Source organism: Colobus angolensis, unplaced genomic scaffold (genome assembly GCF_000951035.1).
Source record: "Colobus angolensis palliatus isolate OR3802 unplaced genomic scaffold, Cang.pa_1.0 Scaffold176, whole genome shotgun sequence".
NCBI classification, from domain to species: Eukaryota; Metazoa; Chordata; class Mammalia; order Primates; family Cercopithecidae; genus Colobus; species Colobus angolensis.
This window is the reverse complement of record NW_012114888.1, coordinates 378,969-392,183: the sequence shown is the minus strand read 5'-3', so window position 1 is coordinate 392,183 and position 13,215 is coordinate 378,969. Positions and strand designations below refer to the sequence as shown.

The 13,215-nt window shown below is 41.6% G+C and overlaps 1 protein-coding gene across 2 annotated transcripts in view; it reads left to right on the top strand.

The window, feature by feature from the left end:
• The window catches only part of NDP (Norrie disease (pseudoglioma)), a 66,492-nt gene extending 53,635 nt beyond the window's left edge, over positions 1-12,857 (top strand). For both annotated transcript variants that reach the window (XM_011938657.1, XM_011938656.1), the window contains 2 exons: positions 2,681-3,061; positions 11,607-12,857. In XM_011938657.1, coding sequence (XP_011794047.1) covers positions 2,888-3,061; positions 11,607-11,834 — 402 coding nt within the window. In that variant the 5' untranslated portion in view covers positions 2,681-2,887 and the 3' untranslated portion in view covers positions 11,835-12,857. The remainder of the gene's footprint in view (positions 1-2,680; positions 3,062-11,606) is intronic.
• Positions 12,858-13,215: the final 358 nt, after the last annotated feature.

Genomic DNA, 13,215 nt, shown 5'->3' with positions numbered 1-13,215 from the left:
GCGCCCGGCGACAAATATGTGTTTTTATCTCTCCGCATTTTAACACAAATCAGTACATAGAGTTTCTGCATCCTTCCATATATAGTTGGTCAGTATATTGTTGTGTGAATATTTTAGAATATAATTAACCAGTCCCCATTAATGGATATTTTATGCTGTTTCCAATTTTATGCTATTTCAGCCATGTGCTCATGTCATTTCACATGTAGGATAATTCACAGAAGTGGAATTGCTGGGTCTAAATTATATACATTTGCATTTTTAAAAGGTATTGCCAAATTGGCCTTTACAGAGTTTGGACCCATTTATACTGAACTTTCTCCAAAATGGGCTTGTTTTCCCACCGCCTTGCCAGTAGGGTGTATGATCAGACTTTGGAATCCTTGTTAATCCGATTGGTTGAACAATGTATTTCAAAGTACTTTAATTTTCATTCTCTTAAATGAGACTTTTATTCTCTTCTATCTTTAAGGGCCCTTTATATTTCTTATTTCTGTGAAGAAAGTGGAAATGCCAGTAAATACACCCATGCATACATATATGTAGGGTTTTGTTATTGATGTAGCTTGTTTTTACCATCATGCTATACATGATTTTCTTTAATTTGCTTTGCTCATTTAACCATACCTCCTGGCCATGGCTCTGAAGAGAAGTTGCTGGCAGTGCAGAAAGAGGGCCAGGACTGGAATGTCTGCTTCTCTCTTCATCCTTTTGTCATTGACTCCTGGGGGAAATATCTGTAGACCGAAGCAGTAAAATCTAATCAATTCTCTTTCTGACACTAATTAAGGCTTCAAAGAGACAGATAACCACTTGGGATAATTTAGTCACACTGAAACTTGGGAAATGGTCAGTAATATTTCATCCACTGAATGTGGACCTCAAGAAAGTTCTGGCTCTTTGAGTTGATGTCTTGGCAATTTTCAAGGTAACGTGTATAGGAAAAGCTAGATTATGCAGATGAAAAGAAAACAAACATGCTCTTCTGCATCCTTTGCAGATTTGAAACTTTGGGCACAGGTTTGATTTATTTCAATGAGATATTGCTCTTAGCATGCACATAAAGTGGTGCAAAGTTGTACTGGAATATGGTCTCCTTAACTTTGGTCTCACTGTATACATATGGAGATAATAGTAACTGAATTCATAGTTACCAAGTGGTGGCATTTTAGAACATGAAGGGACAGCAGATGCCATCTCTGTCAACTCCTTCCCTCTACAGATGAGGAAACTTGGGCTAGAGGAGGTTGAATGACTTGTGTAAGGCTTCCCCAGCTAGTTAATGGCAGTGCCAGGACTCAAGTCCAGGAGGGTCCCCTCATTACTGGTCCTTGCCCTTCCTGCAATTTATAGGACTTCCCTGAGGCACATGTGCTGAGGCTTTGCTATTGCCAGAGATTCTCTGCTCTGAAACAGCCCTATCTCACACACCCCTTTCCACTTAGGATCCCCAGCCTCACACTTCCAAGACAGCTGATTGAGGCTAAATGGGTCTGACGCCATTCTATTAGTGCAAAATAAATTGGCTTATGCCAACTTGAACTCCTAATCTTGATTTTATCAACACTTTGCCCTGTTTATTCAGACTGTTCATGAGTAGGAAGTTAAGGAAAACGTTGCCTATGAACAAAATGATCAAACTTTTATCTGAAATACCTTTGAAAGTTTTCCCGAAGCTTTAATTACCATGTTCCTTTTGTTTTGGATGTAATATCAGGCCCTCCCAATTTTCCTAAATGTTTGAAAATATTTTTGATACTTTCTGTCTTCTGTTGTGATTAAAAAAAAAAAAAGAAAGAAAGAAAGCACCAGTGTTGGCCATGCCTGGGGAGTTAATGAGGTAATCTGGAGAGATCTCTGGACCCCAGTCCCTTGTCCAAGAGGTATGGTCAAAAGAACAAAGCAAATTTCAGAAAAACTGGTATAACATGATCCTATTTTAATGGTAAGTCTGTTCCAACAACTGCTTTCTTTTTCGAATTACACCATGTGCCCAGGCTACAAAGGCTCTGCAGAAATGTGACTCTGTTGGCAAATACACATGTGATACCTTAACCTTGCTGGAGGCCAGTTAGCATAATGTGTATTTCAGATGCAGTTTGTCATCAGTGTTGGGTGGTATGGGGCTTAAAACAAAAACAGGATGAGCCTAGAGCACAGAAGTGGAAAATTAGGTGGGTGGGTGAGTATGGACTTGGAAATGGAAAATGTGCTTCCCTGTGGGACGTGGCTTGTGTTCATTAGCGCTGACCTGCCTCCTCTCTAACCCTGTAAGCTGACGTTGACACCAAAGCTCGCTGAGAAACTGAATAGACCCTCCTGCCCCCACCAACCAAAGACAAAGATGAGACCACCCAATTCGGTTACGTTGTTGCCAGAACAATGTTTAATCTTTAACATGGGTTCAAACTATTCTTACCCCTAGGAACTTGGACTTCAGCAATTAAAGTCAACATGTGCTTCCATTAAACCATTGTGTCCACCTCCAAATGGTTATAAATATGTAGCGTAAGCTATGGGAGTTGGGGTGGGATGGATGACAGCCTCTGCTAATGACACTCTAGAAACCAATATTCTCCTCTCAAAATAACACGGGAAAATTCTACTTAATACCTCCTGGGTTCCATTAGTGGTTCTGGGTAAATAATTCCGGGGAAAATAATTTCTGTTTTCATTCCAGCTGTGCAGCAGATACTGTGATGATGGATTGCAAGTGCAAAGAGTAAGACAAAACTCCAGCACATAAGGGACAATGACAACCAGAAAGCTTCAGCCCGATCCTGCCCTTTCCTTGGACGGGACTGGATCCTAGGAGGTGAAGCCATTTCCAATTTTTTGTCCTCTGCCTCCCTCTGCTGTTCTTCTGGAGAAGTTTTTCCTTACAACAATGAGAAAACATGTACTAGCTGCATCCTTCTCTATGCTCTCCCTGCTGGTGATAATGGGAGACACAGACAGTAAAACGGACAGCTCGTTCATAATGGACTCGGACCCTCGACGCTGCATGAGGCATCACTATGTGGATTCTATCAGTCACCCATTGTACAAGTGTAGCTCAAAGGTAAGATCAAGGTCTCTGTGAGGAGAGCATTTCCCTCAGAAACAGGCGAGGAGCCATATTTCTTTGTCAGGGGATGGAGAACTATGATCATAGCCGAAACTTAAATGATGTGGCTGGCGCACAGGGCTTGTGGGAGAATGAGGCTTTTAGAATTTCCCCCCATGCTTTGCACTGTTGTCAGTAAAACTGCCTAATCAATCATGTGCATACCCATCCAGTGGGACAGGTGTCCTTTGCCCCTGGCTGTGACGTTTATGAGTGATAGTGTGCTTTTCCAAAAAAAAAAGATGGAGTCTACAAGTTATCATAACTCTCTACCTCCATCATCAATAAAGAGGAAGAGAATGCAAAGAATGTGATTGAGCAGTGGAGCATACTTCTTGGAAGGCTCTTTAAAGAATTTTTTAAATAACTGGCTGGTGAAATAACTGGCTTTGTGGTCTGAGCCTTTCTTCAGGTGCTACATTTCTGTTAAAATGATTTCATCTTTTTTTTTTTCCTTTTTGTGGAGAACGGGGTCTCGCTATATTACCCAGGCAGGTCTCGAACTCCTGGGCTCAAGCTATCCTCCCGCCTCTGCCTCCCTGAGAGCTGGGATTACAGGCATGAGCCACCGCGCCCGGCTGATAAAGATAAGGTGGCAATATTTCAAAAGATAAGGTGGCAATATGATCATTTATCATTTTTATATTGCTTATCCAAATCGTTCTCGTTTGGTAAAGGATGCATGTTTGTTGCAGAGGCAATCCGTGCCTCAGTGGTCTGCAAAGGAATATCAAGCTGAAAAGGCCACCAAGAGTGGCCAGCAAGATGGACCACCCAGAAGGGAGGCACATTGTAGGGTGGAACATATGAGATCTCACGACGGTCACTGCCCCTAAACAGGCACATGAATGAAATTCGTCCACACTTGGTAAATAAGAATTTGTTTAGCCCAACCTCAGAGATTTGTACATTTAGTTTTGAGATGAAAATCCTTAAACATGCTCATATGGCAAGTATTTTTTGAAATTACCAGTATAATTAGAATTTTTTATAATATCAGTCACTAGAATTAAGACCATATAAGCCAATCCCTCCACTCGCCATTCAAAGACATTATGACTCTTGTATGCCTTGAAATTTTCCATTAATTTCTCTGATTATAGTTCAGTGATGATGATTCATTTTAGTTTAGGAGGATCAGAATTCGGGTTAAATCATTTTAACCATTATATTAATAAGGTCTATGACTGTCGGAAAAAAATAGAGATTTTCCACTTAATAAAAACTTTCTGGCTCTTATTTGTGCTTGTAGAACCAAAAAAATGAAGTAAATAGATTAACGTAAATTTTTGCAGGGCCACAATTCCTTCTTAGGAAAAGGAAACTCAAAGAAATGGAGAAAAAACATGAGAAGTGCAGCAATTACTAGCTTCTCCTTCCCTCCCTCTTCAGAAACAGACAGCACTAATATTTAGTGATTTTATTCCATGGATAATTTCTTTCTCTACTGAGTTGTCTTCCATAATCATGATTCTTTTTTTAAAAAAGGAATTAAAATTATTTCAAAGAAAGTGTCACTGTGATAGAAAGGAACAAAGAAATAGGAGCATCTACAAAAACTAGAAAACAATCTGGAAAGATTGGATGAAATGATGGAGGAGTACCTTGGCAACAATACACTAATCTAGCGAAGGTCAAAGAAGAGACATCATGAACTCAAACTGAAGAAATTCACATGTGAATTCTGAGCATGAGTCTTAGAAACAGACTTTAGCGTACTGTTATTCACCTTTGTTTCTTCCAGAATGCCATGGCAAATAACAGCGCAAAATTGTGATAGTAGGAGAAATGTTTGTAATTTCATGGGAACAATCTGTTTTCAAACATCCCAAACTATCCCAAATATAGCAATAGTTTTATGTAAATGATGCTTGCAATTATAAACTTTTCTTCCCTGGCCATAAAATATGCCTGGCAGAATCTCAACTACCCAGACCTTTTCTAGGTTAGATTTTTCTCTATGTATCCAGGAGCAAAACTGTTTTCATTTGGAAATGTTTTATAATTCTTAACTCTTACATTCTCAGGCTGATCTTCTCTCTAATGTGTCTCACTGAATGAAATTGTTTGCCTTTAGAGAGTTGGATAAAACATTTAGCCTGTGTCTAGAAAAGAGGCAACGACAATCTACCCTAGCTTCTTTTTACAAAGAAAAGACTAGGGTAGATTTTTTGTCTCTATAAAAATTTTCCCTTGACATCATGTTCAAGGGTCATTATTTACTAAATGTGTGCCTATTGTTTGCCTGCCAATTGTTAATGCTTCCTGACTCACATTTATCCATTATCTGGTCTTGTAAAGACAAGAAAGGGAGAATGTGACCCAGGCTCAGGGAAGGGAGTATACGTGCTTGCACACCTAATATGTATCAGGCACCTCATACTGTATACTCTAGCCACTGCCAAGAAACCTGTGATGGCAGGCATTATTATTCCCATTATCCTGGTAAGGAAAACTGAAGCCCAAAGTAATTAGATTGCTTGGTACCACATAGCCAGGGAGTGGCAATGTCTGCCTCACAGTATTCATCTTCCTACTACTTGGATCTTCATATTGGAGGAACATAAGTAGAATGTAGGAGCCATCACATAGAAGTTCAGGCTCTGCTTCCGATCTGCTGGCAGTAATAATTTATACTCAGCAATGTTTCTAGAAAAAATAAATAGTAGTGAAAGCCTTTCTGGGAGCTTTCAATGAGACTGTTCATCCCAGCCCTGAACTTGCAGCTGGCCAGTCCTAGGTCCCAGCTGCCCATCTCCTAGCAATTTAGGAAAGGACTGAGAGGGAGTCAGGCAGAAAAGACTGGCCACAGTGGCCCACTAAGGAGGACAGTGTGGCCACAGATTAGGATGTGCCTGATAGTTTTAAGTGGTGGCACCTCCTGGGATTGGGTACAAAAGATCCTGGGAGTAGCAGGCTCATTTAAAATCTTCATGGGAGACTAAGTTTCTCTAAAATTTGGAGTAGAGGCTGTAGAGCAAACAGGCAAAAGACCAGTTGATAGTGGAAACAGACTGCCTGGGGGAATCTCTATGAAAACTGAGGCATACCAAGCTTTGAAGTGAGAGAGACCTGGTTTCCAATTCCAGCTCCATGGCTTGCCGAATAGGTGACTTTGAGGAAGTTCAGTAACTTCCTTCTTTGTGCCTCAGTTTCTTCCCATGCAAAATACAGCTGTCTACCTGAGGGTATGGGTATGGGTGTTGGTGATTTCTAAAGCATCCAGCAGTGTCCAGCACATGATAGCCATTTAGTGAGCTGAGTGAGTAGATGATATTATGATCTTGATGATGACGTTATAAACTAAGCAGGTGTTTAGACTCAATTTTCTATTTCAGTCACAACTGAGACCTCAATAACTGCTGGGATCTCCTATAGCCTTAAAAGATTAGGAAAATGAACCTTATTGTAGTTCTTGTTAAGCACAGGGTGGGGCAGAAGAGCAAAGTAAATGTAAGCCACTGTGCTGGGTGCTAACAGGGAGGATAAAAGTAAAAGAGAAACAGCCCCGATGTCTGGCTAACCTCCCTTCCCAGGTGAGTGGAGGAAGGGGGAGCTGGAGGGGGGTGAGCTTTGGTCTTGAGCCAGGGAGGAGATTTCAGGAAGGGAGGGTGGGAAAGCAAACTGGCAGGGAAGACCTGGAAAGTCTCAGTTGGGTGAGGAGTGGGGGATGCTGGCCCCAGGCCTGGATGTGGAACCGGGGCATGGAACCAAGGCATGATTGTCTGAACTGGTAATGGCCACAGGAGCAGGTGGGGACCCGGAAGAGCAACAACAAAGGATAAGGAGGAAGAGGTTTGGGAGACAAAACCTAGGAAAAAAAGGACCTGGTATGCTAAGGGCTGAATCCTAACAGCTTCCTAACAGGATCCCCAAGCCATCTTCTCCTGCTACCCACGAAGCTCATGGTGTGATAGGAGAAATGGAGGGAGTCAGGAATATTGTGTTTATAATACAATAGACTACTTGAGAGATATAATTTGATTTTTTAAAAAGGAACAAATTTATACCGAATGCCTACCATGTCCAGGTGCTGTGGAAGGTGCTGGAGACTGTAAAGTGGAAAGAAAGAAAAAAGAGACAATTTTTTTTTGCCTTCATAATGCTCACAGGTAAATAGGGAGAGAGGAAGGAGAGGTGTTCAGTGCACAAAGGTCTGTCTGTATCTGTTTGACTCATGACCTGAGTGAAGGGACCAGACTAGTTGGAGTGAGCTGAGTTCCCATCCACCCTTTCAAAGCCCCCACCATCTCTCTGCTGCTTTGTTCCCTGGTTGCAATTTTCTTGGTGCCCTCAGCCTGGCACAGATCTTTTGGAGGTTGACCTGGGTCCCTGAAGATGAGCTGAGTTATTGAGGCTGCCTGTGGGAAAGAATGGGAGAAGAAGCATGGGTGGATCTTGTTCCTGAGGAGAAAGGGGGTGCTTCAAGAGGTGCCATGGAAATAAGGGTGCATAGTGTTCACTGCTGCGAAAAAGGCAAAATATGTTTCCACTCTCTTGGAGTAAAATCGCAAAAATGCTCTTCTAGAATGGGACAGGTGGGTCTTTATTCTGATGCTAATGGTGGCATCTGGTCAGTCAAGGCTCTTGGAAGATTCAGCTCGGCATAAGCTTGGGAATGGTGAAGCTAATATCCCAAGAAGTCCACAAGAAAAAGTTAGACTTGTATGTCTATGGATATGGTCAGGGGTTCCTGAGGCAAATCAATGTAGATAAGGAAGTGTGTGAGTTGGCACATGCCTCAGGAAAACATGGTATGAGGAGGCAGGTATTATAGTGGTTTGGGTCAGGGGTTTGATTTCAGATAGACCTTGATTTGATTCCAGCTCTGCATTTTACCACCTATGTGAGTTTGAGCAAGTTCCTGGAACTCTCTAAAGCTTGAGTTTCCTTATCCATCCTAACAGTTTAGATCATAACAGTACTTTCTTGTAGTATTGTTATACGAATAAAATAACTCACATTGTAAGTGCTCAATAAATGTTCTTATTAGCGAAATGATGGTTATCTAGCGATCCATCTAGAGAAGAGCCCTCAAACTTGAATGGGTCCAGAGACCTGCTACTCAAAGTGTGGGCATCAGCCCAGTAGGACTGACATCAACTAGAATCTGATGGGAAATGCAGAATCTCAGCCTCCAGCCCAGAACTACTCAATCAGTCCTTGCCTTTTAACAAGATCCTAGATGATTCACACTCACATTCCAGTCTGAGAAGTTCTGATCTGGAAGAGATCAGAAGATGTTCAAGTGCTGAAACACAGGTAAGACATGGCAGAGGCTAAAATGTGAAGTACTGAGAGTAGACCAGGAGAGCAGACGGTTATTCCTTCCATCCCTTAAGGATCTTATCTTTCAAACTTCTGCTTTACCACTTCAACACACAAAACAGAGATAGATTTCCTTCTAGGAGTGTGTGTGTGTGTGTGTGTGTGTGTGTGTGTGTTGAGAACATCAAGGGTCCAATAATTGCTTCACAGTCTATTCTTCCAGGAAAGGGCATTTGAATTTGGCTACAGAGGATAGATAGGTGGGATTTTGTTAGGCCAACCAAGGTAGAAAGGACATATTTGGGAGACAGAAGACATAACCAAAGGCAAGAGGCAGGAGAATTCAGGGCACTTTCTTGGACTCCTAAGTAATTAAATTTGATTGGAGTAGGGAGTGGGTAGTAGAGTGATGAGAACAGTTGTAAGTAAGACTGGAAATGCATCTGAAACCTGGGTCATGAAGGGCCTTGACTCTTCTTCAAGATTTTGGATTTTATTCTGAACTACTGAAGGCATTTATTGTACATGTCTGTGCATTCTTCTTGCACAAACAGTCCAGCTCCCGAGGAAGAGGGGCCCAGCCCATTGGAGGTGGCCCCACGTCCTTCAGTGCCTGGAGTTCTTGTGCTTCAGAGTGGGCTGGGGGTGGAGCTGGACATCCTGAAAACTTTTAGTGAGATTGCAATCAGATTAGCTCATTTACAAATGGCCCTACGCTGTTGACTTAGTCATTTTATGGACAGTGCTAATGGCCCGATCAGTTAGGCCTACGTTTGGTTCACCTGTATATACATAATTTGAATATTATGTCCCATATCATTGTTGGCCCTTCTGAGTTAAGTTTGTTGGCACAGGATTACTTTGTCCATCCAGACTGAAACTGCACCTCTGAAGACTCCATTATGGAAGGTGACTCTGTGAATAACTGTTTAATCAACCTAATAGATGATCTAGATGAGAGATTAGCAAATTTAACATTACTCCAAGGTGTGGTGTCAAGCAACTCTTCCCACATACAGGCAGATGGCAGGAGAACAGACTAAGGAAGATCTTAGACTCTCTCTCTCATTAGAGAAATGGGGGTGGGAATTAGGGACTGACCTGTGTACTACTCACCTATGGCATAATCTCTCAAAACCCGTTTCAGAGCCAGGCACTGTGGTGCATGCCTGTAGTCCTGGATACTCAGGAGGCTGAGGCAGGAGTTTAAGGATGTAGTGTGCTATGATCATGCCTATGAATAACCACTGCACTGCAGCCTGGACAACATAGCAAGACTGTCTCTAAAAACAAAACAAAACAAACAAAACCATTTCTGATAGTTTACTTTGCCTGTCAAAATGAAGAGCAGATAGGATGGAATCAAACGCTTTAAAAAAATCAAAACAGCTTACAGCTGCTATTTTCTCTCTGCCTCTGTGATCATTCAGAGAAAATAAATTCACTGGTCTAGTCCAACTTATTCTTCCCTAAGCCCTGCTGTTTTTTTTTTTTTTTCTTTCTAGTATCTTATATTGCCTTGGTGGTTGCTAAGCGATTGTTGGATTTAGCCCCAGCATATTCTCAGATAACTATGCCAATAATCTATAATTACCAGAATTCATCTTTTCTCCCTTTTGGAAAGATGGACTGGCTATTTTCTTCTTGTAAACCTTGGGTGTTTAATTCTGCGCTACAGGATGATGTCAGAGATAATAGCTGGTGAGTTATTAATAATAACTGCTAATTCCTACGATATTGTAAGGTAAATGTCAAAAGGTTTCATGCATATATATGTATCTTTTAATCTTTCCTTTGAACAGTTTCGCTTTTTATGATCCTGCTGTTGGTTCTGGAATTATATGACAATTTTTTTCTTTTCTTTTCCTTTTTCTTTTCTTTTCTGACAGGGCCTTGCTCTGTCACTCATGCTGGAGTGCAGTGGCTTGATCATAGCTTTCTGCAGCTTGTAATTCCTGGGTTCAAGTGATCCTCCTGCCTCAGCATCCAAAGTAGCTGGAACTACAGGCGCACATCACCATGCCTGGCTAACTTCTTATTTTTTTGTAGAGACACGGTCTTGCTATGTTGCCCAGGCTGGTCTCAAACTCCTGGGCTCAAGTGATCCTCCCTCCTCAGACTCCAAAGTGTTGGGATTACAGGCATGAGACAATATACCTGGCCCAGGATTTTTTTTTTCTCCGTCACTTACCATGAAATTCACCAAGCAAAACCTCTTACATAACCATGGACAAATAATCTCAGGTTCTCCACTCCCCTCCCCACCTTGATATTAAGATTATGTAGCTTAATGAGTCAAGCTGTTCCATCCTACCCACCCATGACTCCAACTTCCAGGATACCAGGATTTATGTATGAGATACATAAGTGATCCTTTTGTCCATTCCGTTAAGCTGTATGCAATTGTGTTCACTTATGTCCATTTTTCTGGGGATTACTTTGGTAGTTTTCATCAGATTCTTAAAGGTGTCTGTTTGCTAAAACCAGATTAAGAGCTACTATAAAGAACACATAGCCTCTGTTATTCCAGCCCAATCTTTGGAAATAGAGATTATCAGAATGGGTACATCCTAATATTTGCCCCAAATGACTGAAGATGCAGATGCAATTACACAAATCCCAGGCTCCTTCAATGCATAAACCCAAAAGTGTGATTTCAGGGCCCCAAACATGCCCTGTCTCTACTTCATTCTCTTGTCCCAAATTGCAGCACCCAGAATATTTCTTCGTAAGCATTACTCAGGCTATCCTATTTTCTTCTTCAGAAATTATATTCCTGTTCTTTAGCTATTTCGTGCACAAATCAATTTCTTTCTGTTTTTTTTTTTTTTTTTTGTAGTCATTTTAATTTACTTCTTGACTTTCTGCATTTTGCTACTGGTAGAATTGCAATACATTGGGCCAGTGGCAGACCACTACCTGTCAGGAGAAATTTCTTTTGTTCTTTGGTTTTTACTTGTACATCACAGTGATGGGTGTCATTCAGTGGTTCTAAACCCTCAGTACACTTAGAAATCACCTAAGAAGCTTTGAAAACCATGAAAGCCTGGGCCCTATCCCCAAGGATTTTAATTCAATCAGTCTGAAAGGGGCCTGGGTGTTGCAACATGCATTGAGTCACTGGTCTAATCTAGCAGGAATTGGCAAGGAGTGTGAGGGTCTTTCAAAGGATGCTGTTTTACCTGGCTAAGCTTGTGGCTTACAGAGTAACCAACTCCTCTTCTTTCCGCAGATGGTGCTCCTGGCCAGGTGCGAGGGGCACTGCAGCCAGGCATCGCGCTCCGAGCCTTTGGTGTCATTCAGCACTGTCCTCAAGCAACCCTTCCGTTCCTCCTGTCACTGCTGCCGACCCCAGACTTCCAAGCTGAAGGCGTTGCGGCTGCGATGCTCAGGGGGCATGCGACTCACTGCCACCTACCGGTACATCCTCTCCTGTCACTGCGAGGAATGCAATTCCTGAGGCCCGCTGCTGTGTGTGGCTTCTGGATGGGACAACTGTAGAAGCAGTTCGACCAGCCAGGGAAAGACTGGCAAGAAAAGAGTTAAGGCAAAAAAGGATGCAACAATTCTCCCGGGACTCTGCATATTCTAGTAATAAAGACTCTACATGCTTGTTGACAGAGAGAGATACTCTGGGAACTTCTTTGCAGTTCCCATCTCCTTTCTCTGGTACAATTTCTTTTGGTTGATTTTCAGATTCAGACATTTTCCCCCTTGGATCTCAATGCTGTTTGGGTTTCCAACAATTCAGCATTAGTGGGAAAAAGTGGGCCCTCATACACAAGCATGTCAGGTTGTCAGTGTCTGGGGCATATTGAGGAAGAATTTACTTTGGAAAGTAGAAAAGCCCAGCTCTTTCTGGGACATCTTCTGTTATTGTTGACTTTTTTTTACCTTGTCATTTTGGTCTAAGGTTGCCATTGCTGCTAAAGGTTACCGATTTCAAATTCCAGATAGCAAGCATGTGGATATGTTTAGCTAGGTTTACTCACAGCCAGCGAACTGACATTAAAATAACTAACAAACAGATTCTTTTATGTGATGCTGGAACTCTTGACAGCTATAATTATTATTCAGAAATGGCTTTTTGGAAGTAAAAGCGGCATAAAGAATTTGTCACAGGAAGGCTGTCTCAGATAAATTATGATAAAATTTTGTAAGGGAGCAGACTTTTAAAGACTTGCACAAATACGGATCCTGCACTGACTCTGGAAAAGGCATATATGTACTAGTGGCATGGAGAATGCACTGTACTCATGCATGCAAATTAGACAACAAAGTATGAATCTATTTGTGGGTGTGCTATAGCTTTAGCCGTGTCGCGGGCATCATTCTCTAATATCCACTTGTCCATGTGAAATGTGTTGCCAAAATGGTGGCCTGGCTTGTCTTCTGAACATTTGGTTCAAATGCGTTTTGGTCCTGGAGGCTCAAATTTTGAGTTATTCCCACGTTTTGAAATAAAAAGACAGTATCTTCAAAATTTTGACTGTTTAAGTATTTTTTTCCTACTTGATATCCTTCTATCATCTGGACTAGAACATACATGTAGCTAGTACTTGAGCATCTCCTATGATGTGGTAAAAGGGTCAAAAAAAAAAAAGAGAGAGAGAGAGAGAGAGAGAGAGAAATGGGGTTCCAGAATGCATGGTGGGAACATTTTTTTGAAATCAATGTACCGAGGTGTTGAGGGCTTATTAAATTTGATTATGAGTTTTAGATTTTAGCCCATTGAATAAACACAAAATCTAATGCATTTTGGCTTCCTTGGAAGCTATGGAATGAAACAGAGGAGTCCCCTCCTTTTTAATCTCTTTACTTTTCTCAGAAGAAAATAAATA